This window comes from Ornithorhynchus anatinus, chromosome 5 (assembly GCF_004115215.2).
Source record: "Ornithorhynchus anatinus isolate Pmale09 chromosome 5, mOrnAna1.pri.v4, whole genome shotgun sequence".
NCBI lineage: Eukaryota > Metazoa > Chordata > Mammalia > Monotremata > Ornithorhynchidae > Ornithorhynchus > Ornithorhynchus anatinus.
Genome location: NC_041732.1, coordinates 102644788 through 102671696, shown reverse-complemented (window position 1 = coordinate 102671696; position 26909 = coordinate 102644788). Strand labels below are relative to the sequence as shown.

At 53.5% G+C, this 26909-nt stretch overlaps 1 protein-coding gene across 1 annotated transcript in view; it reads left to right on the top strand.

Moving 5' to 3' along the window:
• Window positions 1-8015: 8015 nt before the first annotated feature.
• Window positions 8016-26909, top strand: part of MOB1A (MOB kinase activator 1A) — a 28889-nt gene continuing 9995 nt past the window's right edge. Inside the window, exons 1-3 of the mRNA XM_029066728.2 lie at window positions 8016-8113; window positions 11212-11378; window positions 16121-16214. Coding sequence (XP_028922561.1) covers window positions 8100-8113; window positions 11212-11378; window positions 16121-16214 — 275 coding nt within the window. The 5' untranslated portion in view covers window positions 8016-8099. The remainder of the gene's footprint in view (window positions 8114-11211; window positions 11379-16120; window positions 16215-26909) is intronic.

The following is a 26909-nucleotide window of genomic DNA, read 5'->3' as shown; positions in this document are numbered from 1 at the left end:
ATATTTATCGAGCGCTTGCTAATAATAATAATGTTGGTATTTGTTAAGCGCTTACTATGTGCCAAGCACTGTTCTAAGCACTGGGGGGAGATACGGGGGGATTAGGTTGTCCTACGTGGGGCTCCCAGTCTTCATCCCCATTTTCCAGATGAGGGAACTGAGGCCCAGAGAAGTGAAGGGACTTGCCCAAAGTCACACAGCTGGCAAGAGGCGGGATCAGGATTAGAACCCACCACCTTCTGAGTCCCAACTCCGGGCCCTTTCCACTGAACCACGCTGCTTCTCTGGGACTGCGTGCAGAGCACTGTACTAAGCGCTTAAAGGACAATTCAGCAACAGAGACCATTCATTCAATCGCATGTATTGAGCGCTTACCGGGTGCTCAGCGCTGGTACTAAGCGCTTGGAAAGTACAAGTCAGCAACAGAGACGATTCATTCGCTCATACGTACTGAGCGCTTACCATGTGCAGAGCACTGTACTAAGCGCTTGGAAAGTACGATTCAGCAACAAGGGGAGACAATTCATTCAATCGTATGTATTGAGCAATTACCACGTACAGAGCACTGTACTAAGCGCTTGGAAAGTACAAGTCAGCAACAGAGACGATTCATTCACTCATATGTATTGAGCGCTTACCACGTGCAGAGCACTGTACTAAGCGCTTGGAAAGTACGATTCAGCAAAAAAAGGGAGACCATTCAATTGTATGTATTGAGCACTTACCACGTGCAGAGCACTGTACTGAGCGCTTGGAAAGTACAATTCAGCAACAAATAGAGCCAATTCGTTCATTCAATTGTATGTATTGAGCACTTACCACGTGCAGAGCACTGTACTGAGCGCTTGGAAAGTACAATTCAGCAAAAAAGGGAGACCATTCATTCAATCGTATGTATTGAGCACTTACCATGTGCAGAGCACTGTACTAAACGCTTGGAAAGTACAATTCAGCAACAAAGAGAGACAAGTCATTCATTCAATCGTATGTATTGAGCACTTACGTGTGCAGAGCACTGTACTAAGCGCTTGGGAAAGTATGATACAACAATAACCAGACACCTTCCCTGCCCCCAACGCGCTCACAGTCTAGAGCAGGGGAGAAAGACATGAATCATTAGTGGAAAGAGCCCGGGCCTGGGAGTCAGAGGATGTGGGTTCTAATCTTGCCTCCGCCACTTGTCCGCTGTGTGACCTTGGGCAAGTCACTTATCTTCTCTGGGCCTCGGTGACCTCATCTGCAAAAGGGGGATTAAAAGTGTGAGCCCCACAAGGGACAACGTGATCGCCTCGTATCTACTCAAGAGAAGCAGCGTGGCTCAGTGGAAAGAGCCCGGGCTTGGGAGTCAGGGGTCATGAGTTCGAATCCCGGCTCTGCCACTCGTCAGCTGGTTGACTGTGGGCGAGTCACTTCACTTCTCTGGGCCTCAGTTCCCTCATCTGGAAAATGGGGATGAAGCCGGTGAGCCTCACGTGGGACAACCCGATGACCCTGTATCTCCCCCAGCGCTTAGAACGGTGTTCGGCACATAGTAAGCGCTTAACAAATACCAACATTATTATTATTATGATTACTCCAGCGCTTAGGACAGTGCTTGGCACATAGGAAGCGCTTAGCAAATATCATCATTAGTAGTAGTAGTATTATAAGTGTTGTGGGGCTGGGAGGGGGGATGAATAATGGGAGCAAGTCAGGGAGAAGATGAAGGGAGCGGGAGAAGAGGAAGGGGGGGCTTAATCCGGGAAGGCCCACCTCCTCCAAGAGGCCTTCCCGGACTAAGCCCCACTTTTCCTCATCCCCCACTCCCTTCTGCGTCGCCCTGACTTGCTCCCTTCACTCATCCCCCCTCCTAACCCCGCACCACTTATATTACTAATTGTGGTATTTGCTAAGCGCTCACTATGTGCCGCGCACTGTCCTAAGCGCTGGGGGAGACAAAGGTGATCGGGTGGTCCCCCGTGGGGCTCGCAGTCTTCATCCCCATTTGACGGATGAGGTCACTGAGGCCCAGAGAAGTGAAGCGGCTTGCCCACAGTCACCCAGCTGACAGGTGGCGGAGTCGGGATTAGAACCCATGACCTTCTGAGTCCCAAGCCCGGGCTCTTGCCACTGAGCCACGCTGCTTCCCCCAAATGGACTTCAACCCACATGTGTAATTCAATTTCTTTTTATTGTGGCTGTCTGGCTCTGCCCCCGCCTCCGCAGACCGCTGGATGGTCCTCTCCCCAGCGCTCTGCGCACGGTCAGCGCTCAATAAATACCATTGAATGAATGAATGGGTGAGTGAGTGAATGAACAAAGGAATGAGGGCAGGGATTGTCTCTTGTCCAACTGTCCATGCTAAGCGCTGAGCACAGTGCTCTGCACACAGTAAGGGTTCAGGACATAGGACTGAATGCCCGCATGAATGATTGAGGGCAGGGATCGCCTCTATCTGTTGCCGACTTGTACATTCTGAGCGCTTAGCGCAGTGCTCTGCACACAGTAAGCACGCTGAATGAATGAATGAACCAATGAGGGCAGGGATTGTCTCTGTATCGTAGTTTCCAAGCGCTTAGTACAGTGCTCCGCACCCAGTAAGCGCTCAATAAATACAGTTGAATGAATGAACAAAAGAGGGCAGGGATTCTCCCTCTGTGTTGCCCAATTGCACTTTTCAAGCGCTCCGTCCACTGCTCTGCACACAGTAAGCGCTCAATAAATACAGTTGAATGAATGAACAAACGAGGGCAGGGATTCTCCCTCTGTGTTGCCCAATTGCACTTTTCAAGCGCTCAGTCCACTGCTCTGCACACAGTAAGTGCTCAGTAAATATGATTGAATGAATGAATGAACAAACCAGGGCAGGGATTCTCTCTCTGTGTTGCTGAATTGCACTTTTTAAGTGCTCAGTCCACTGCTCTGCACACAGTAAGTGCTCAATAAATATGATCGAATGAATGAAAGAGGGCAGGGATTCTCTCTGTGTGTTGCCCAATTGTACTTTTCAAGTGTTCAGTCCAGTGCGCTGCACACAGTAAGTGCTCAATACATACGATTGATTGAATGAATGAATGAACGAACAAATGTATGAATGAATGAAAGAGGGCAGGGATTCTCTCTCCGTTGTTGCCCAATTGTACTTTTCAAGTGCTCAGTCCAGTGCTCTGCACACAGTAAGTGCTCAATACATACGATTGAATGAATGAAAAATGAATGAATGAATGGGTGAACGAATGAATGAATAGCGCAGGGTTGCCTTTGAGGTGGGCGCCGCCTAGCGGCGAAGAAAGGACAAGGCGGGTGCGGCCCAGGGAGGGAGAGACCTGGCCGGACTTAATGATGATAATAATAATAATAATAACAATAATAACAATAATATTGGTATTTGTTAAGCGCTGACTCTGTTTAGAGCACCGTTCTAAGCGCTGGGGTAGATACAGGGGAATCAGGTTGTCCCACTTGAGGCTCCCAGTCTTCTTGTCGGCTGTGTGACTGTGGGCAAGTCACTTCACTTCTCTGGGCCTCAGTGACCTCATCTGTCAAATGGGGATGAAGACTGGGAGCCCCACGTGGGACAACCTGATTCCCCTATGTCTACCCCAGCGCTTAGAACAGTGCTCGGCACACAGTAAGCGCTTAACAAATACCAACATTGTTATTATTAGTCATCCCCATTTTACAGATGAGGTCACTGAGGCACCGAGAAGTGAAGTGACTTGCCCTCAGTCACACGCAGGACTCCTCAGTGACCCCAGGACTCTCCCCTTCCCCGCTTCAAAGCCTCCCTGAAGGCCCACCTCCTCCAGGAGGCCTTCCCTGACTCAGTCTCGCCTTTCCTCTTCTCCCCCTCCCTTCTCCATCCTTTGTCTCGCTCCCTTTCTTCATCCCCCTTCTCAGCCCCCTACAGCTTCTGTCCACATCCCTCATTTACCTATTTGTATTCATCTCTGTCTCCCCCTCCGGACTCTAAGCTCGTTGTGGGACCTAAATCTGTAGGTTTATTCACTCAATTATTCATTCAATCGTACTTATCGGGCGCTTAATGTGTGCAGGACACTCGTTCATTCACTCGTCTTGATTGAGCACTACTGTGTGCAGCACATTCCTTCATTCAAGCGTATTTCTTGAGCACTTCTGTGTGGAAAGAGCCCGGGCTTGGGAGTCAGAGGTCACCGGTTCGAATCCCGGCTCTGCCACTTGTCAGCGTGTGACTGTGGGCAAGTCACTTCGCTTCTCTGGGCCTCAGTTCCCTCATCCGTAAAATGGGGGTGAAGACTGTGAGCCTCATGAGGGATAACCTGATGACCCTGTATCTCCCCCGGCGCTTAGAACAGTGCTCTGCCCAGAGTAAGCGCTTAACAAATACCAACATTATTATTATTATTGTTCATTCATTCAATCATATTTATTGAGCACTGCTGTGTGCAGAACAGTCATTCAATCGTATTGATCGAGCGTTTACCGTGTGCGGAGCACTGGACTAAGCGCTTGGGAGAGGACAATTCGGCAACAGAGACCATCCCTACACTGTACTAAGCGCTTGGAAAGTACAGTTCGGCCAGAGGAAGAGACGATCCCTACCCTTAGAACACGGTACTGAGAGCTTGGGAGAGTCCAGTAGAGCAAAATAACAAACACATTCCCTGTCCACAACGGGGATACAGTCTAGAGGGGGAGACAGACATTAATAGAAATAAATAAAATTACAGACACGAACAGAAGTGGTGTGGGGCTGGAAAGGGGATGAATTAAAGGGAACAAGTCAGGGTGATGCAGAAGGGAATGGGAGAAAAGGAGGGCGCGGTCAGGGAAGGCCTCTTGGAGGAGACGGGCTCACAGTCTAATATCTACACCAGACTAGTTGTTTTTGTTTTGTTCTGTTTTGCTTTGCTGCCTGTCTCCCCCCTTTAGACTGTGAGCCCGTTATTAGGCAGGGATGGTCTCTATCTATTGCCCAACTGTCCATTCCAAGCGCTTAGTACAGTGCTCTGCACATAGTAAGCGCTCAATAAATACGATTGAATGAATGAATGAATAAAATACGAGAAGCAGCACGGCTCAGTGGAAACTGCCCGGGCTTGGGAGTCCGAGGTCAATGGGTTTGAATCCCAGCTCTGTCACTTGTCAGCTGGGTGACTGTGGGCAAGTCTGAACTTCTCTGTACCTCAGTTCCCTCATCTGTAAAATGGGGATTAACTGTGAGCCTCACATGGGACAACCTGATGACCCTGGATCTCCCCCGGCGCTTAGAACAGTGTTTGTATTTGTTAAGCGCTTACTATGTGCAGAGCGCTGTTCTAAGCGCTGGGGGAGATACAGGGGAATCAGGTTGCCCCACGTTGCCCCATTTTGCAGATGAGGTCACTGAGGCCCGGAGAAGTGAAGTGACTTGCCCACACTCACCCAGCTGACAAGTGGCAGAGCGTGGATTCGAACCCATGACCTCTGACTCCCAAGCCCGGGCTCTTTCCACTGAGCCACGCTGCAGTGCTCGGCACATAGTAAGCGCTTAACAAATACCAACAGTATTATTATTATTATAAAAAGAGGAAAACAAGTAGTCGGGCATCAGTACCATCCAAAGAGATAAAGAGAATCGTAGATATATACAAATCATTAATAAAATAGAGTAGTAAATAATATATACGAGTATACACGAGTGCTGTGAGGAGGAGAAGGGGGTAAACTAAGTGTGGGGGTGAGTACGAAACTTCCTTCCTGTCTCTCCCCACCTCAGTGGATGCTTCGCTCTGCTGCCCAGATCATTTTTTTTTGCAAAACCATCGAGGCCACCTTTCCCCACTTTTCAAGACCCTCCAGGGGTTGCCCACCCACTGTCTGAGCCTGGGCCTGGGAGTCAGAGGACCTGGGTTCTAAACACAGGTCGTGGCTCAGTGGAAAGAGCACGGGCTTTGGAGTCAGAGGTCATGGGTTCGAATCCCGGCTAGGCCACTTGTCAGTTGTGTGATTGTGGGCGTCACTTCACTTCTCTGGGCCTCAGTTCCCTCATCTGTAAAATGGGGATGAAGACCGTGAGCCCCACGTGGGATAACCTGATTCCCCTGTGTCTACCCCGGCGCTTAGAACAGTGCTCGGCACATAGTAAGCGCTTAACAAATACCAACAGGTCCACCTCTTGTCTGCTGTGTGATTTGGGGCAAGTCAAACTGTGGACTTCTTAGTATGGAATAAGAAGCAGCGTGGCTCAGTGGAAAGAGCCCGGGCTGGGGAGTCAGAGGTCATGGGTTCGAATCCCAGCTCTGCCACTTGTCACCTGGGTGACTGTGGGCAAGTCACTTCTCTGGGCCTCAGTGACCTCATCTGGAAAATGGGGATGAAGACTGGGAGCCTCAAGTGGGTCAACCTGATGACCCTCTATCTCCCCCAGCGTTTAGAACAGTGCTCAGCACATAGTAAGCGCTTAACAGATACCAACATTATTATTACCCTGGCGCTTAGAACAGTGCATGGCACCTAATAAGCGTTTAAGAAATACCATTATCCTTATTAAAATTAAAAAAAGGGTGGTATTTGTTAAGCGCTTACTATGTGCCAAGCGCTGTTCTAAGCGCTGGGGGATACAAGGTGATCATGGTGTCCCACGTGGGGCTCCCCAGTCTTCATCCCCATTTTCCAGATGAGGGAACTGAGGCCCAGAGAAGTGAAGCGACTTGCCCACAGTCACCCAGCTGGCAAGCGACGGAGCCGGGATTAGAACCCACGACCCCTGACTCCCAAGCCTGGCCTCTTTCCACTGAGCCATGCATTGCTACTAAGCACAACCTGATCACCTTGCATCTACCCTGGCACTTACAACAGTGCTTGGCACCTAATAAGTCCTTAAGAAATATCATCATTATTACTATTAAGTACAACCTGGTGACTTTGTGTCTACCCTGGCGCTCACAACAGTGCTTGGCACCTAATAAGCGTTTAAGAAAGAACATTCTCATTATTATTAAGCACAGCCTGATGACCTTGGACCTACCCTGGCGCTTAGAACAGTGCTTGGCACCTAATAAGCGCTTAAGAAATATCATTATTACGTAGAACCTAGTGACCAGAGAAGCAGCGTGGCTCAGTGGAAAGAGCACGGGCTTGGGAGTCAGAGGTCATAAGTTCGAATCCCGGCTCTGCCACTTGGCAGCTGTGTGACTGTGGGCAAGTCACTTCACTTCAATGGGCCTCAGTTCCCTCATCTGTAAAATGGGGATTAACTGTGAGCCTCACGTGGGACAACCCGATTCCCCTGTGTCTACCCCAGCGCTTAGGACAGTGCTTGGCACATAGTAAGCGCTTAACAAATACCAACATTATTATTATTATTATTACCCGGGCGCTTAGAGCAGTGCTTGGTACCTAGGAAGCGCTTAAGAAATAATAATTATTATTAATAATTATTATTAATTAATAATGATAATAATGTGACATCATTATGATTATTAGGATCATTGTAATTATTATAAGGCCGGGTCGGTCCTCGCCCCCGGGGGGGGGGGGACACACTCAGGCCTCCCAGAAGACGCTGGGCGCGCGCGCGGGTGTCAGCTCGCGCCCAAATCCGGGCCGCTCATTGGCTGACTCCGTCCCCCCCCCCGCTGGGCTGAGCGCGCGCGCTCATTAGCTCGTGCCCAGATCAGGGCCGCTCATTGGCTGCCTCCGTCCCCCTTCCCCGCCCGGCTGGGCTCGCGCGCCCAGATCCGGGCGCTCATTGGCTGTCCCCGTCCCCCTCGCCCCCCCCGCTGAGCTCGTGCCCAGATTCGGGCCGCTCATTGGCTGCCCCCGTCCCCCTCCCCCGGCCGGGCGCGCGCTCCCAGATCCGGGCCGCTCATTGGCTGCCTCCGTCCCCTCCATCTCCCGCCCGGCCCCCCTCTCTCGCGGGCGGGGCTGGCGCGCCCGAGCGTGCTCTCGCGAGAGCCGGAGTTGGGTTCGGCACTTTGGGGGAGAGTTGGGGCGCGGGGTCGCCAAGTTCAGGCCCGGGGGGTTCGCGCGCCGGCGCGCGCCCGCGAGAGGGAGTGGGGGCGCGCGTGCGCGCCGGGGCCCGCGACGCCGAAGCGCCCGGGGCGGGGAAGGCGGGGGACGACGACGGCGGCCCAAGCCGCCACCCCGGACGCAAGATGAGCTTCCTCTTGTGAGTGAGGGGGAGGGGGACGGGGCGATCCCCCTGCCCGCCGCCCGGACGGGACCCGGAGGGGCCACTGCGGGGAGGGGCTAAAGGAGGGGGCGGGGCCAGGGGAGGGTGTGAAGAAGGGGCGGGGTCAGGGGGTGATGGGAGGAGCGGGGGCCTGAGGGCGGGGCCAGATGACGTAGAGTGGGGGCGGGGCCCGATGACGTGTCTGAAGGAGGGGCGGGACCAGAGGGAAGTGCCGAGGGGCGGGGCCAGGTGACGTGTCGGAGAGAGGGGGCGGGGCCAGGTGACACGTCGGAGGGAGGGGCGGAGCCTGAGGCACGTGCTGAGGGGCGTGGTCAGTGGCGTGTCTGAGGGGGCGGGGCCAGATGGACGTGACAGAGAGGGGCGGGGCCTGAGGGAGGGCCGGGGGCAGATGACGTGTTTGAGGGGGCGGGGCCTGAGGCACGTGCTGAGGGGGCGGGGTCAGGTGACATGTGAGAGAGGGGGCGGGGTCTGGTGAAGGTGTGAGGGCGGGGGAGGGGCCTGGGAGCAGGAGGGGGCGGGGCCTGAAGGTGGGACAAGAGGCAGGGTGGGAGGGGCGGGGCCTGGCAGGATAATAAGAATAATAATGGTGGTATTTGTTAAGCGCTTACTATGTGCAGAGCACTGTTCTAAGCGCTGGGGGAGACACAGGGTCATCAGGGTGTCCCACGGGAGACTCACGGGCTTCATCCCCATTTAACAGACGAGGGAACTGAGGCCCAGAGAAGTGAACTGACACAGCTGACAAGCGGCAGAGGCGGGATTCGAACCCCCGACCTCTGACTCCCAAGCCCGGGCTCTTGCCCCCGAGCCCCAATGCTTCGCATGCAATGAGGGGGCGGGGCCTGGGGCGGGTGAGGGGTTGTGGGCGGGGCCTGGGGGCAGGGCAGGACGTGAGGGCGTCATCGGGGCGGGGCCTCTGGTGGGACGTAAGGGCGTGGTTGGGGGCGGGGCCTGAGACATGACGTAAGGGTGGGGGTGGGGCCTAGGTCAGAGCGCGGGGGCGTGGTCAAGGTCGTGACGTAAAGGCGCAGTGGGGGCGGGGCCTGAAACGTGACGTCGGGTCTGGGCGGGGCCTAAGGCATGACGTAAGTGGGGGGGCCTGAAGGTAGACGGTCTTGGGTTCCAATCCCGCCTCCGCCACAGGTGGGATTACACTTCCCTGGGCCTCGCTTCCCTCACCTGTCCAATGGGGTTGGAGCCGGGGAGCCCCACGCGGGACCGCGACCGTGTCCCACCCCCTCTGCTGCTGTCCGCCCCGGCGCTCAGTACGCTGCCCAGCACGTACTAATCACCTAACACGCAAATCCGTGAAGCGTTCCATGTTTTTACCCTCTTGGTTTTGTTCTTGAGGTGTCCATCCCCTTCGGTTCTATTTATCATGATCAAGTCGTCTTGTTTTTATCCGTCTGTCTCCCCCGATTAGGCTGTGAGCCCGTCCCTGGTCTCTATCTGTTGCCGAATTGTCCATTCCGAGCGCTTAGTACAGTGCTCTGCACGAAGTAAGCGCTCAATAAATACTACTGAATGAATGAACAAAGTCCCCAATTATTATTATTATTACGGGGCCCCCAACCTAAGCGAAAAAGAGAACGGGGATTGAATTCTCATTTTACAGATGGGGAAGGGGGACGGAGAAGTTAAACGACCTACCCCCGGTCACGCCCTACAGCTTCCGTATTATCGGATTATTTGAATTATCCGTTCAAAGGGGAGCGCGGTCAATCATATTTATCGAGCACTTACTGTGTGCAGAGCGTTGGACTAAGCGCTTTGGGAGAGGACAGTATGATAATACAGCAGACTTGGTGGATATATTCCCTGCCCCCAAGGAGTTTAGGCGGCAGTCCTTCCGTCACTCAGTGGAATTCGTTACTTGGTGCAGAACAATGTATTGAGCGCTTATTTTGTCATCTGTTTTGTTTCTCAAATGGTATTGAAGCGCTCACTGTGTACCAGGCACTGTAGTGAGCACTAGTGCAGATGAACGAGACCCCGGCGCTTAGTACGATCTTGGCACGTGGCGCTTAAAGAATATCACAGTTATGAAGATAAATCAGGTCACAGTTATTAAGATAATAGTGGCACAGTCCCCGTCCCACTTGGGGGTCCCAGTCTTAAACCCCAGATGAGGTAACGGAGGCACAGAGAAGTTAAATGACCTGCCCGAGGGCGCACAGCAGAGAAGTGGCGGAGTCAAGATTAGAACCCAGGTCCTCCGACCCTCAGGCCTGTGCGCTTTCCACTGGGTCCCACTGCTTCTCCTACGGTCGACAGACACGATCCCTACCATCCAGGAACTTAGTCTAGCAGAGAATCCCTGTGGGCCTCATCGTTCTCGAGGGAGGCGGTAAAACTAGGAGGAAGGAGAAAAAGTTGGGCTGTCACATTTTTCCCTTGAAAATGGGAAAAATTCCACTTTCTCTTGAAATGGGAGCTTGCAAACGCACAGCATTTCAAAGAGCTTACGGTCGAGCAGAGAATTCCCGCGGGCCTCATCGTTCCCGAGGCCGCCGGAGAAGGTGGTAAAACGAGGAGAAGAAGCAGGGCTGTCGCACCTCTCCCTGGAAAATGGAAAAATTCCACTTTCATTTCACTTGCAACGGGAGTTTCCCAGTGCGGATCGTTTTCCCAAAGACGGACAGGAAGAGAGCGTCTCTGAGCTAATTATCCGCTCCACTTGCTCATAGAGAAGCAGCGGGACTCAGCGGAAAGAGCACGGGCTTGGGAGTCAGAGGTCATGGGTTCGAATTCCGGTTCTACCACTTGTCAGCTGTGGGACTGTGGGCAAGTCACTTCACTTCTCTGCGCCTCAGTTCCCTCATCTGGAAAATGGGGATTAAGACTGTGAGCCTCACGTGGGACGACCTGATGACCCTGTATCTACCCCAGCGCGTAGAACAGCGCTCTGCACATAGTAAGCGCTTAACAAATACCAACATTCATTAATACCCGTCAGCTTCCCGGTTTTAAAATCTCCTTGAGTGGTTTCAAGCGCAGCCAGTCGGTCGGTGGCATTGATTATGCGCCGTTCCCTAGTTAAAACATATCAATTATTTCTTTTTTTGGCCCAACAGTGGCAGCCGGTCTTCTAAAACGTTCAAACCCAAGAAGAACATCCCCGAAGGGTCGCATCAGTACGAGCTCCTGAAGCATGCGGAGGCAACCTTGGGCAGCGGAAATCTAAGACAAGCCGTCATGTTGCCCGAAGGGGAAGATCTCAACGAGTGGATCGCAGTCAACAGTAAGTCCGGAGGGAAAGCTAACTTCCCGAAATTCCGAGATGAGATGAGGTGATCGGTATTCTCCCATCCCTGTTGGCTGCCGATTTAATAAGAGTAGGTAATAATAGTCATGGCATTTGTTAAGCGCTTACTATGTGCCAGGCACTGAAATGAGCTCTGGGGTGGAGACGGGCAGATGGGTTCGGCCCCGGCCCGAGGGGTTTTAGAGAAGCAGCGTGGCTCAGTGGAAAGAGCCCGGGCTTGGGAGTCAGAAGTCGTGGGTTCGAATCCCGGCCCCGCCACCTGTCAGCTGTGTGACTGTGGGCAAGTCACTTCACTTCTCGGTGCCTCAGCGGCCTCATCTGGAAAATGGGGAAGAAGACTGTGAGCCTCACGTGGGACAACCCGATTACCCTCCGTATCTACCCCGGCGCTTAGAACAGTGCTCGGCACTTAGTAAGCGCTTAACAGATACCGACATTATTATTATCATTATTTCGAAGGTTTGTGGGTGCCTCTTTTCCACTGCAGGGCTCCTCAGTGATTTCCGTGGCTTCGTAATTTGGAATTTTTTTCTCCCTTTTTCCAAAACGAGCACTCCTAGGCCCTTTATTTTCCACATTCACCACCTTTTCTTTTTTTTTCCTTTTAGCAGTCCGCTAAGGAAGTTTATTCATTCGGTCATATTTATTGAGCACTTACCCAATAGGGAAGCGAAGTGACTTGCCCAAAGTCACACAGCTGACAAGTGGAGGAGCCGGGATTAGAACCCAGGACCTCTGACTTCCAAGCCCGGGCTCTGTCCACTGAGCCACGCTGCTTCCCCAACCTGAATGTCTTCCGTCGCCCCCAGCGCTTAGTACAGAGCTTGGCACACAGTAAGTGCTTGACAAATACCGTAAAGAGAACTGGGATGTTCATTTAAGGAGTGTGGTTGTGATGACAGTGTGTGATTTGGGATTGTGTCGCCGGTGAAGAGCTCCCAGCTCTCCTGTAAGCTGGTGGGAGGGGGCGTTGGACCCATTTTGGAGATGGAAAAATCGAGGCCATGAATCCTTTGCCCGCGTCTCACGCAGAGCTGCTGCGAGTGGAATTGGGCGCTGACTTTGTACTGAATCATAATAATTGTGGTACTCGTTAAGCGCTTCCTGTGTGCCAGGCACCGGACTAAGCGCTGGGGTGGATGCGAGCAAATGGGATTGGGCACAGCCCCTGCCCCACGTGGGGCTCACAGTCTCCATCCTCATTTTACAGGTGAGGTCACTGAGGCCCAGAGAAGCAAAGTGACTCATCAAAGGTCACACCGCAGACAAGTGGTGGGGCCGGGATTAGAACCCACAACCTTCTGACTCCTAGGCCTGGGCTCTCCTGTTCTCAGTGTGACACCCTCATGTTTTCTGTCCAAATGCCCCCGGAGAGATCTTAAATACCTGTATTTTTAGGGACACAGAACTGAACCTGGACAGATGTCCAAAAAAAACTCCCCAAACTGTGGTATTTAAGTGCTTACTATGTGCCGAGCACATATTTGTTAATAAGAGTAGGTAATAATAGTCATGGCATCATTATTTGGGGGGTTTTTTTATAATTATTTAATATCGTCACAGTATTGACGCTGCCGTCCCACTACAGCCTCTGATGCTCACCTTCTCACTGTACCTTGATCTCGCTTATCTCGCCGCCATCCTCTCGCCACATTCATTCAGTCGTATTTATTGAGCGCTTACTGTGTGCAGAGCACTGGACTAAGCGCTTGGAATGAACGATTCGGCAACAGATAGAGACAATCCCGGCCCAAAAACGGGCTCACAGTCTGAACATCCTGCCTCTGACCCGGAACGCCCTCCGTCCTCGTATCAGACAGATAATTGCTCTCCCCCCTTCACGATAATAATGTTGATATTTGTTAAGCACTTACTATGTGCAGAGCACCGTTCTAAGCGCTGGGGTAGACATGGGGGAATCAGGTCGTCCCACGTGGGGCTCACAGTCTTAATCCCCATTTTACAGATGAGGGAACTGAGACACAGAGAAGTTAAGTGACTTGCCCACAGTCACACAGCTGACAAGTGGCAGAGCCGGGATTCGAACCCATGTCCTCTGACTCCCAAGCCCGTGCTCTTTCCACCAAGCCACGCTGCGCTGCTTCAGAGCCTTATGGAACGCACATCTCCTCCGGGAAGGCTTGCCTGACGGAGCATTTATCTCTTTATTTATATTAGAGAAGCAGCGTGGCTCAGTGGAAAGAGCAAGGGCTTGGGCGTCAGATGTCATGAGTTCGAATCCCCCCTCTGCCTCTTGTCAGCTGTGTGACTGTGGTCAAGTCACTTCACTTCTCTGGGCCTCAGTTACCTCATCTGTAAAATGGGGGTTAACCGTGAGCCTCACGTGGGACAACCTGATTACCCTCTATCTACCCCAGCGCTTAGAACAGTGCTCGGCACACAGTAAGCGCTTAACAAATACCAGCATTATTATTATATTAATGTCCATCTCCCCCTTTAGACTGCGAGCTCGTTGTGGGCAGGGAACGTGTCGGTTGTTATAGCGTACTCTCCCAAGCCCTTGTAAAGTGCTTTGCACACGGTAAGCGCTCAATAAATGCGATTTAAATGAATGAATGCCAAGCACTGCACTAAGCGCTGGGATGGATAGAAGCAAATGGGGTTGGACGCAGTCCCTGTCCCACGTGGGGCTCAGTCTCCATCCTCGTTTGCCAGATGAGGGAAAAGGAGGCGTAGAGAAGTGAAGCGACTTGCCCAAGGTCAGACAGAGGACGTGTGGCAGAGGCAGGATTAGAACTCGTGACTTTCCGACTCCCAGGCCTGTGCTGTGGCTACTGCGCCGTGCTGCTTCCCCGGAGCTTTGCGAACCTCCGGTTTCCCACGTAGAACTGGTTCCGTTGTTGTCGTTGAGAGCGAGCTCAGTCGGATGACTCTGAGGAGATTGGGTTTACAAATTCGCCTCAGGTAGTTGATTGTATTTACTGGGAAGCGGCGTGGCTCAGTGGAAAGAGGCCGGGCTTGGGAGTCAGAGGTCATGGGTTCGAATCCCAGCCCTGCCACCTGTCAGCTGGGTAACTGTGGGCAAGTCACTTCTCAGTGCCTCAGTGACCTCATCTGTCAAATGGGGATGAAGACCGGGAGCCCCACGTGGGACAGCCCGATGACTCTGTATCTACCCCAGGGATCAGAACAGTGCTCGGCACATAGTAAGCGCTTAACAAATACCAACATTTATTTTTTTTTCATATTTTATTTACCGAGCACTTGCTGCGGGCAGAGCCCGGTATTGAGCCCTCAGGAGAGGACACGACAACAGAGGCGATAGACACATTCCTTGCTCACAGTGAACTCAGAGTCTAGAAGGGGAGGTAGAAATTACTATAAATAAATAATGGAGATGGACATAAGTGGTGTGGGGCGGGGAGGGGGGATGAAGAAAGCGAGGCAGAGCGGCGCAGAAGGGAGGGGGAGAAGAGGGAAGGAGGGCGCAGTCAGGGAAGGCTTCTTGGAGGAGATGGAAGAGATAGTTCATTGTGGGAGGGGAATGTGTCTATTGGTTTTTTTGGTTGGTATTTGTTAAGCGCTTACTATGTACAGAGCACTGTTCTAAGCGCTGGGATAGATACAGGGGAATCAGGTTGTCCCACATGAGGCTCACAGGTGATCCCCATCTTCCAGATGAGGTCACTGAGGCACCGAGAAGTGAAGTGACTTGCTCACAGTCTCACAGCTGACAAGTGGCAGAGCCGGCATTCGAACCCATGACCTCTGACTCCAAAGCCCGGGCTCTTTCCACTGAGCCACGCTGCTTCTATCGTACTGTCCCAAGCGCTTAGTACATTGCTCTGCACACAGTGAGGTTTCAAGAAATAGGATCGAGCGAAGGAATCAGTGACTGAATGGAGGATGTGCTGCCCGAGCCCTTTCTAGCTGTGACACCGAGGAAACTCTTCAGCCACGCCTCAGATCCACTGCTCCTGTCACTAATAATAATAATGTTGGTATTTGTTAAGCGCTTACTATGTGCAGAGCGCTGTTCTAAGCACTGGGGGAGATACAGGGTCATCAGGTTGTCCCACGTGAGGCTGTCTTCATCCCCATTTTACAGATGAGATACTGAGGCGCAGAGAAGTGAAGTGATTTGCTCACAGTCACACAGCTGACAAGTGGCAGAGCTGGGATTCGAACCCATGGCCTCTGACTCTCAAGCCCGTGCACTAAAGGACAGTAGTGTGGCTCAGCGGAAAGAGCCCGGGCTGGGGAGTCAGAGGTCGTGGGTTCTCATCCCGGCTCCGCCACTTAGGAGCTGCGTGACTTTGGACGAGTCACTTCACTTCTCTGGGCCTCAGTGAGCTCACCTGGAAAATGGGGATGATGACCCTGAGCCCCACGTGGGACACCCTCATTACCTTGTATCTACCCCGGTGCTCAGAACGGCGCTCGGCACATAGTAAGCGCTTAACGATTATTATTATTAAGTAATTAAATAATAACCATTATTCTTATTAAAGGACACCCAGTTCTAATCCCAGACTGAAGAGTCCCGACCCCGGCGCTCAGTACAGTGCCTGGCCCGTAGTAAGCGCTTAAACGAGGGAAGCACTCAAAAAAAGAAAAGAGTTCCCGTGTCTTTTAAAAAAAGGAGCCGAGGAAAGGCAGGATCAGCCTGTCGGTCGGTGGTATTCCCTCAGCGCTTATGTCTACGGGCACACTGACCCGCCTCCGTCCCGCTGAACTCCCTCCTTCTGTCCCTGCAGCTGTCGATTTCTTCAATCAGATCAACATGTTATACGGGACCATCACTGAATTCTGCACGGAATCAAGTTGCGCAGTGATGTCCGCAGGACCGAGGTAAGACGGGTTTGTGTGCCCTGTCGTTGATTTCTTGCCATACGTTCGTTCCGTCGTATTTATTGAGCGCTCACTCTGTGCAGAGCACTCTACTAAGCGCTGGGAATGGACAGTTGGGCAACGGATAGAGACGGTCCCTGCCCGACGATGGGCTCACGGTCTAAACGGGGGAGACAGACAACAAAACAACTGATCAGGCGTCAAAACCAATTCCGTTAGTGTCCGTCTCCGCGCTCTAGACCGTAAGCTCGTTGCGGGCAGGGAATGTGTCTGTACCGTTGTCCTCTCCCAAGCGCGTAATACAGTGCTCTGCACACAGCGAGCGCTCAATAAATGCGACCGACTGACTGACTTACTGTAAAGATTTCTGTACCTTTGTGCCCGGAAGTTCATTCTATATTATTATTATATGTGTTAAGTACTTAATATGTATTCAAACACTGTTCTAAGCTCTGGGAGTAGATATAAGTTAACCAGATCCCACACAAGGCTTACCGTCTAAGTAGGAGGGAGAACGGATATTGAATCCCCGTTTTGCAGATGTGGGAACTGAGGCACAGAGAAGTGAAATGACTTTTTTTAATGACATTTATCTCTGTTAATGTCTGTCTCCCCCTCTAGATTGTAACGCTCGTCGTAGGCAGGGAATTTATCTGTTATGTTTTACTCACCCAAGCACTTAGTACAGTGCTCTGCACACAGTAAGTGCTCAGTAGGCTTGGCTGAGTAAGATAAGGGGAGTGAGGTGGCAGATGACGAGGTAGGACAGGAGAGCGAGGTGGCAGGCGAGATGAGGAAAGGAGGGCGAGGTGGCAGACAAGATGGGGGAGGAAAGAGTGAGGTGGCAGACGAGGTGAGGGAGGAAGGGACAGCGAGGTGGCAGACGAGATGAGGAACGAAGGAGATGGCAGACAAGGAGAGGGAGGAAAGGAGAGGGAGGTGGTAGACAAGATGAGGAAAGAAGAAGGAGATGGCGGGCGAGATGAGGGAGGAAAGAAGAGCGAGGTGGCAGACGAGATGAGGAAAGAAGAAGGAGATGGCAGATGAGCTGAGGGAGGAAAGGAGAGCGAGGTGGCAGACGAGGTGAGGAAAGAAGAAGGAGATGGCAGATGAGCTGAGGGAGGAAAGAAGAAGGAGATGGCAGATGAGCTGAGGGAGGAAAGGAGAGCGAGGTGGCAGACGAGGTGAGGAAAGAAGGAGATGGCAGACATGGAGAGGGAGGAAAGGAGAGTGAGGTGACAGACGAGATGAGGGAGGAAAGGAGAGCGAGGTGGCAGACGAGATGAGGAAAGAAGAAGGAGATGGCAGATGAGATGAGGGAGGAAAGGAGAGTGAGGTGGCAGACAAGGAAAGGGAAGAAAGGAGAGTGAGGTGGCAGACGGGATGAGGGAAGAGGGAGATGGCAGGAAAGATGAGTGAGGTGGCAGATGAGGGACGAAAGAAGAGCGAGGTGGCAGATGAGATGAAGGAAGAAAGGAGAATGAGATGGCAGACAAGGAGAGGGAGGATAGGAGAGCGAGGTGGCAGTCGTGATGAGGGAGGAAAGAAAAGACGGCACACGGCACGAGAGAAGAGCAAAGGGGCAGATGAGATGAGGGAAAAATGGAGAACAAGGTGGCAGAGGAGATGATGATGATAATTCTGGTATCAGTTAAACACTCACTCTGTGCCAGGCACTGTGCTAAGCGCTGGGGTGGACCCAAGCCAGTTCAGTTGGACCACAGTCCCCGTCCCACGTGGGGCTCACAGTCTCAGTCCCCATTTTACAGATGAGGGAACTGAGGCCCAGAGAAGTGAAGTGACTTGCCCGAGGTCACCCAGCAGACAAGTGGCGGAGCCAGGATTAGAGCCCATGACCGTCTGACTCCCAGGCCCGGGATCGATCCGCTACGCCACGCTGCTTCCCGTAGGAGGGAGGACAGGAGAGTGAGGTGGCAGGTGACGAGGAGGGTGTGAGCTGGTGGGACGGGGACGAGGCTGAGGAGAGAGTTTAGATAAAAGAGGCTAATTTTGGTCTCTAGACTAAGCTCCTTCTAGGCAGGGACCGTGTTGACCAACTCTGTTAAACGCTCCCAGGCGCCTAGTACAGTGCTCTGCAAGCAGTACGCGCTCCATAGATACCATTGATTGTCACCTAAAAAATAATCATAATTATGTTGTTAGGCGCTTCCTGTGTGCCAAGCACACTGTTTTAAGTGCTGGGGTAGCTACAGGATAATCAGGTCAGACACGTGGGGGTCACAGTCTAAATAATTTAGATGACGGGCAGGAGGACGTCCAAGACTATAGCGTCAGCTCTTGGTAGGCCAGGATAATGTCTACCAACTCTACTGTATTGGTTTTGGTTTTTTTATGGCCTTTGTTGAGCGCTTACTATGTGCCAGGCACCATACTAAGCCCCGAGGTAAATCCAAACTAATCCGATTGGACGCGGTCAACGTCCCCCTCGGAGCTCACAGATTCAATCCCCATTTTACAGCTAATAATAATGATGGTGTTAGCGCTTACTGTGTGCCGAGCACTGTTCTAAGCGCTGGGGTAGATCCAGGGTCATCAGATTGTCCCCCGTGGGGCTCACGGTCTTCATCCCCATTTTCCAGATGAGGTCAATGAGGCACAGATAAATGAATTGACTTGTCCATGGTCACAGAGCAGACAAGCGGCGGAGGCGGGATTAGAACCCATGACCTCTGACTCCCAAGCCCGGGCTCTTTCCACTAAGCCACGCTACTTCTCTGATAATGGTATTTAAGCGCTTACTACATACCAAGCAGTGTTCTAAGCGCCGGGGTAGATACAGAGTCGTCAGGCTGTCCCACATGGGGCTTCCAGTCTTCATCCCCATTTTCCAGATGAGGTCACTGAGGCACAGAGAAGTGAAGTGACTGGCCCAAAGTCACACAGCTGACAAGTGGCGGAGCCGGGATCAGAGCCCGTGACCCCCGACGCCCCAGGCTCAGGCTCTTTCCGCTAAGCCACGCTGCCTCTCGCAAGCGAAGCGCTTCCTCTGTGCTAAGCGCCGTCAGCTTCCTCATTAAAGCTTCCTGGTGTCGCGAGCCCCCGGCTTGTACCAACTGTGAGCCCGTCATTGGGCGGGGATTGTCTCTATCTGTTGCCAGATTGTACATCCCGATCGCTTAGCACAGTGCCCTGCACATAGTAAGCGCTCAGTAATGAACCAGGACCTTCCCGGATGGGGGAAATCCTCGGTGGCACGGAGGAGAGGTCGAACAGCACCTCTGATCGCCGAGGTTATTGCGAAAAGCTTTATACCAACGTGCGAGGGAGCGACAGGTACCTACGCTCCCTCACTCCACCACCCGAGGGTCCAGTGCCAGTCTGTGGGCAAAGGAGCCCAGCGTGCCAACGCTCCTCTCTGCTCCCGGGTGCTGCTGAGAAGCAGCCTGGCTCAGTGGCCAGAGCCCGGGCTGGGGAGTCAGAGGTCACGAGTCCGAATGCCGACTCTGCCCCTCGTCAGCTATGTGACTGGGGGCAAGTCGCTCCTCTGGGCCTGTGACCTCATCTGGAAAATGGGGACTAACTGTGAGCCTCACGTGGGACCACCTGATTACCCTGGATCTCCCCAGCGCTGAGTGCTCTGCACATAGTAAGCGCTTAACAAATACCAACTTTTTCTTTTCTCTGCTGCTCCCTGCTTGCCTCTCTGCGTGCCGCCTTCGGGGCTCCTTCAGCGTGCCCCCTCGAGATTCAGAACGACCGCCTTTTATCTGCCTTTGGCAGGCGGTAACAATACCAACAGTATTATTAAAATGGGGATAAGACCTTGAGTCCCATGTGGGCCCAGGGACTGTGTCCAACCCGATTAACTTGTACGTCAGCGCTTGACAGATGCTATTATTAGTATTACTATTATTTTTAATAAGCACTGTAGCAAGCGCCAGGGTAGATGCAAGATCAGCAGGTCCCACATGGGGCTCACAGTCAAAGGGAGAGCAGGTAATAATAATTACGGTGTTAAAGCGTTTACAGTGTGCCGGAAGCTGTTGACGGGTCCGGGCCCCGGCCCCTTACGGGGTAGAACGGGGAGAGAAAGCCTCGCCTCCCTCCCTGCTCCTCCTCCCCGCACCGGTCCGCAATCACCTGTCCCAGGTAGAGCCCATCAGTGGCATTGCAAAGTTGTTGTTGTTCACAGGGTCAAAGTCACAAAAAAAGCAGCTCACTGTGGGTTCTCGCCACGCGGTCACACAGCGGACGAGCGGCAGAGCCGGGGCTCGGGACCCCCAGGCGGTGCGGCGTCCCTCCCGAGCCGGCCGGGTCGTCCTCTCCCCGGCGCTCCGCATCTGAGGAAGCGCTCAGCACATCCCGAAGACGGGCGGAGCGGGGGGCAGAGAGCAGAGCTGCGGGAGCCGTGACCCCCTGGGAGCCGTCCCAGCGGTTCCGGGACCGGCGAGGCGGAGCCGTCGGAGGAGACGGAGAAGGAGCGGTGGGAGAGGAAGGGGGAAAAATCGGGAGATTCCCGGAGTCGTCTCGGAGGGGAGGGTGGTCGGGCAGCAGAGAAGTCAAATCCGTCCGTCAGTCGTAGCCGTCGAGCTCTTGCTCCGTGCAGACCACTGGGCCAAGCTCTCGGGAGACTGTGAACTCTCTGTGGGCCGGGATCGTCACTCTTTATTGTATTGTCCTCTCCCAAGCGCTTAGTACAGTGCTGTGCGCACCGTGAGCGCCTCATAAATGCGACCGAGTGAACGCGAGGCCGGTCCAGTGGAGTTGGTGGAGGCGTTCCTTGCCCACAGTGAGCTTAATCAGTAATTTTCGAGCTCTTACTGTGTGCAGAGCACCGTGCCAGGCGCTTGGGAGAGAACGACAGAGCTGCTAGACGTGTGCCCTGTGTATAGTGGGACGAACCCAGGCTTGGGAGTCCAAAGGATCTGGGTTCCAATCCCGGCTCCGCCGCTTGTCTGTTGGGTGACCTTGGGCACTTCTCTGCGCCCCAGTAGAGTCGATAGGCACGTTCCCTTCCCAAAGCAAGCTTAGTCGATCAGTCGGTGGTGTTTATTGAGCACCTGCGTGTGCAGAGCACCCGGGCTAAGCGCTTGGGAGAGTGCAGTATAATAGAGCTGGTAGACGTGTTTGATGGTGATGATGATGATGGTATCTGTTAAGCGCTTACTATGTGCCGAGCACTGTTCTAAGCGCTGGGGTAGATACATGGTGATCAGGTTGTCCCGCGTGGGGCTCGCGGTCTTCATCCCCATTTTCCAGTTGAGAGCACTGAGGCCCGGAGAAGTGAAGTGACTTGCCCAAAGTCACACAGCCAAGGGAAACAGCGTGGCTCAGTGGAAAGAGCACCGGCTTAGGAGTCGGAGGTCGTGGGTTCTGATCCCGGATCTGCCACTTGTCAGCTGTGTGGCCTTGGGCAAGTCACTTGACTTCTCGGTGCCTCAGTTCCCTCGTCCGTCAAATGGGGATGAAGACTGTGATCCTCACTCGGGACAACTTGATTACCCTGTATCTACCCCAGCGCTTATAGACAGTGCTCAGCACATAGCAAGCACTTAACAGATACCAAATTATTATTATTATTAAGTGGCGGAGCCACTCCCAAGCACTTCTGCCTGAAAAACAAGTGAATGGATTTTGGAGCAGATGAAACCAAAGTGGTCTTTGGAAGGCCCATGACTCGACTTAGATGAGCAGATATTGGACCCATGATCAAGAGGACGGCTTCTCTGGAGAAGACGCAGCGTGGCTCAGTGGCAAGAGCCCGGGCTTGGGAGTCAGAAGTCATGGGTTCGAATCCCCGCTCTGCCACTCGTCAGCAGTGAGACTGGGGGCAAGTCACTTCACTTCTCTGGGCCTCAGTTCCCTCATCTGTAAAATGGGGATGAAGACTGTGAGCCTCACGTGGGACAAACTGATTAGCCTGTATCTCCCCCAGCGCTTAGAACAGTGCTCTGCACATAGTAAGCGCTTCACAGATACCAACATTGTTATTATTAATGCTGGGAAAAGTCCAGGGAAAAGGTGGGAGAGGCAGCCCGGCAACTAGACAGAGAGAGACCATCCCAACCATAACGGAAGAACCGTTAGGAAGGTTGCGGATGATGGCAGAGGGCAGGACGTTCTGGAGAAAGTCTATCCGTGGAGTCGCTAGGAATTGGCGACGACTCTATGGCACTGTAATAATAATAATAGTAATAATAATAAGTACTTGGTAGAGTGCCCTGCACCCAGTAAGCACTCAATAGATAGGACCGACTAACTCACTGACATAGAGCCCGGGCCTGGGAGCCAGCAGGTCGTGGGTTCCAATCCCGGCTCTGCCACTTGTCTGCTGTGTGACCTTGGGCGAGTCACTTCACTTCCCTGGGCCTCAGTTACTTCATCTGTAAAATATGAGAAGCAGCGTGGCTCAGGGGAAAGAGCCCGGGCTTGGGAATCAGAGGTCATAGGTTCGAATCCCGGCTCTGCCACTTGTCAGCAGTGTGACTGCGGGCAAGTCACTTCACTTCTCTGTGCCTCAGTTACCTCATCTGTAAAATGGGGATTAACTGTGAGCCTCACGTGGGACGACCTGATGACCCTGGATCTCCCCCAGCGCTTAGGACAGTGCTCTGCACGTAGTAAGCGCTTAACAAATACCAAAATTATTATTAAAATGGGGATAAGACCGTGAGTCCCATGTGGGCCCAGGGACTGTGTCCAACCCGATTTACTTGTATGAACGCGCTTAATAAATGCTATTATTATTATTACTCTTATTTTTAATAAGCACTATACCAAGCGCCAGGGTTAGATGCAAGATCATCAGGTCCCACATGGGCCTCACAAAGGGAGAGGGAGAGCAGGTAATAATAATTACGGTAGTGAAGCGTTTACAGTGTGCCAAGCACTATTCTAAGCACCGGGGTAAATACGAGGTCATCAGGTTGGACACAGTCCCTGTCCCCCCAGCCCACCGTGGGGCTCACGGTCTCAATCCCCATTCTGCGGATGAGGGAACTGAGGCCCGGTTCCCACAGCAGACAAGCGGCGGAGCCGAAAGTCGCACCCCGGTCCTCTGAGAGTCGGGAGTGGTGAGCCGCTCCTCCGTCCCCAACGCCGCCTCTCTGACCTCAACTGCAGTCGGGCCATTTTCGCAGCTGATGTCGAAAACGAAACTGGCCCGCCGGCGGAGACGGGGCTCTGGTTTCTGCGGGCCACCCCTCCCCTGGCGACGGGGGAGGCCCAGTGGGGAAGTCACAGCCAAAAGTCCCGGGGCTGGGAAACGAGGGCTGTATCCCCTCTGGACTCCTTCCCGGCCGCCTCCCGCGAGGCCGGTCGGGCAGATGCGATCGGTCGGGAACCTGCGACGTGACTCCGCTCGGGGCCCGGCGCGGCGGCCAGGCCTTCTCGGCCCGGCGCTGTCTGCCCCGCGCGGTTTCCCCTTTCTAAATTTAGCGTGGCTTCCTCTGAAGACTTCCTCTTCGACCCTCGTTTGCTCGGTGGGTGTCCCGGCGGGGGCCTCAGACCCTTTGGGCGGCCTCACCGACCTACGGAGGTCGGTCGGGGGCTGGAAGACGGGGACACGAAATGGCGGCTTCCCGGGAGAGGCGGCCCTCCGCTCGCTTCCGGGCCGGGGGCGAATAACTCCCCGGGGGGAGGGGGGGTGGTCAGAGGGGGAAAACCTCTGCCCCGGGGTGCCCACGCTATGACCCGGGAAGCAGCGTGGCCTCGTGGCTAGGACCCGGGCTTGGGAGTCAGAAAGACCTGGGTTCTAATTCCGGTTAATGATGGCATTTATTAAGCGCCTACTACGTGCCTACTGTTCTAAGCACTGGGGGGATACAAGATGATCAAGTTGTCCCACATGAGGCTCACCGTCTTCATCCCCATTTCCCAGATGAGGTCAGTGAGGCATGGAGAAGTGAAGTCACACAGCTGACCAGTGGCGGAGCCGGGATTAGAACCCGTGACCTCCGACTCCCAAGCCCGGGCTCTTTCCACTGAGCCACGCTGCTTCTCTAACGGTTCTGACGTTGGACAGCTCTGTGACCTCGGGCAAGTGACTTCACTTCTCCGGGCCTCGGTTCCCTCATCTGTGAGCCCCACGTGGGACGGGGACCGGGTCCAACCCGATCTTCTTGTATCTACCCCAACGCTTAATACAGTGCCTGGCACATAGTAACGCTTAACAAATGCTACAATAATTAATATGATTATTATTCCTAAGTTCCATAACTATCAACCATTGCCTCCCCCTCCGACGCCCCTCTCCCCCCAAACTCCGGGCTGCTGGGAAATGAAATCAAGTGAGTTTAGGGGGTCGCAGTGACCCCCATGCTCTCTCCCCGGGCAGCTACCCCCCGTCCCCTAAGCTCTTTTTTTAAATGGTATTTATTCAGCACTTACTACGCGCCAGGCACTGTACTAAGCACTAGGGGAGATACAAGATAATCAGGTTGGACTCGGTCCCTGTCTCGCATGGGGCCCGCAGTCTTCATCCCCATTTTACAGATGAGGGAACTGAGGCCCAGAGAGGTCAAGTGACTTGCCCAGGGTCATTCGGCAGACAAGTGACGGAGTCGGGATTAGAACACAAGTCCTGACTTGGAGGCCCGTGTTCTTATCCACTAGGCTCTTAGCCTTTTGTGTCGTCTCCTCTGTTTTCACCTCCCTGTTTTCGTGTCTCTAATAATGATTGTGGTCTGTAATAATAATAATGTTGGTATTCGTTAAGCGCTTACTATGTGCCGAGCACCGTTCTAAGCGCTGGGGTAGACACAGGGGAATCAGGTTGTCCCACGTGGGGCTCACAGTCTTAATCCCCATCTTACAGATGAGGTCACTGAGGCACAGAGAAGCGAAGTGACTTGCCCACGGTCACCCAGCTGACAGGTGGCAGAGCTGGGATACGAACCCATGACCGCTGACTCCAAAGCTCGTGCTCTTTCCACTGAGCCACGCTGCTTCTCAGCGTAAGGGTCTCTATGTGCCAAGCATCGTACTGAGCGTTGGAAGATGCAAGATCATCAGGTCCCACATGGGGCTCCCAGTCCAAGTAAGAGGGAGAACAGGGATAGATTGAATCCCCGTTTTCCAGATGAGGGAACTGAGGCCCAGAGGGGTGAAGCGACTTGCCCAAAGTCACACAGCGGGTAGGTGCCGGAGCCGGGATTAGAACCCGGATCCTCTGCCTCCCGAGCCCGGGCTCTTCGACGCTGCACTCTCTCTCCCTCTCAGTCTCGTCGTTGGTATTTCCTCAGTCCTTCCTGTGTGACGAACACTGTACTAAGCGCCCGAGAGGGTAGAGTACCACAGAGTTGGCGGACGCGTTTCCCGAACAAACGGTCTAGAGGGGCAGGACTATAAATAAAGAATTTAGAATGTATAATTCATAGACAGGTGCAGAAGTGCCGCAGGGTTGAGGATGGAGCGGCTCTCAAATGCCCCAAAGTCACAGATCCAAGTGCAGAGCCGACGCGGAAGGGAGAGGGAGCCGGGGAAAGGCGGGCTTCATCGGGGAAGGCCTCTTGGAGGAGGTGTCACCTTAATTCAATCAATCGTATTTATTGAGCGCTTACTATGGGGAAGCAGCGTGGCTCAGTGGAGAGAACCTGGGCTTGGGAGTCAGAGGTCATGGGTTCGACTCCCGGCTCTGCCATTCGTCAGCTGTGTGACTGTGGGCAAGTCACTTTGCTTCTCTGTGCCTCAGTGACCTCCTCTGTAAAATGGGGATTAACTGTGAGCCTCACGTGGGACAACCCGATGACCCTGTATCTCCCCCAGCGCTTAGAACGGTGCTCTGCACATAGTAAGCGCTTAACAAATACCAACATTATTACTTTTTGTGCAGAGTACTGTACTAAGCGCTTGGAGTGTACACTTCGATCTCCTTTGGTTGCCAAAAAAAAAAAAAGAATGAAACCTTCCTTTTTATCCAGATAGCATCATTTCGGGCGAAATGCCTGCTGCCGTATTTGGTTAGTACCATTGAAATCTCCTGCTAGCAGATGCCCTGTGGTTCCTTCTCTTTCCCCAGCAGCTCTTTCCGCAAATGCTGCAGTTTTCTTCCCCTCCCCCCGGCCCCCGCCCCCCGCCCCACACTTCCCCTCCTCCCGTTCTTTCCCCTTTCTGCCTCTCTTCCCTTTTCTCTTTATCTCCTTTCCCCAGTCTCATCCTTCTCTCCCTTGGAAAGAGTTTTCCGCCAGTCAGAAATAGGGCCAGCAGGCTAGAGCTTTCCTCTCCATGTCTCCCTCTCCCCGTCACCCTCTCCCTCACCCCATTTCCCTTTCCCTCTCCCCGTCTCCCCCCCGCCTTCCCCTCCCTGTCTCCCTCTCCCTGTCACCCTCTCCCTGTCTCCCTCTCCCTGTCTCCCTCTCCCTGTCTCCCTCTCCCTGTCTCCCTGTCTCCCCCTCCCTTGCCATCTCCGTCTCCCTCTCCCTGTCTCCCTCTCCCTGTCTCCCTCTCCCTGTCTCCATCCCTCCCCGTCTCCCTCTCCCTGTCTCCCTCTCTCCCCCTCCCTTTCCATCTCCCTGTCTCCCTCTCCCTATCTCCCTGTCTCCATCTCCCTTTCACCCTCTCCCTGTCTCCCTGTCTCCCTCTCCCTGTCTCCCTCTCCGTCTCCCTCTCTCCCCATCTCCCTCTCCGTCTCCCTCTCTCCCCTTCCCTTTCCATCTCCCTGTCACCTTCTCCCTGTCTCCCTCTCCCTGTCTCCCTCTCCTTGTCTCCCTCTCCCTGTCTCCCTGTCTCCCCCTC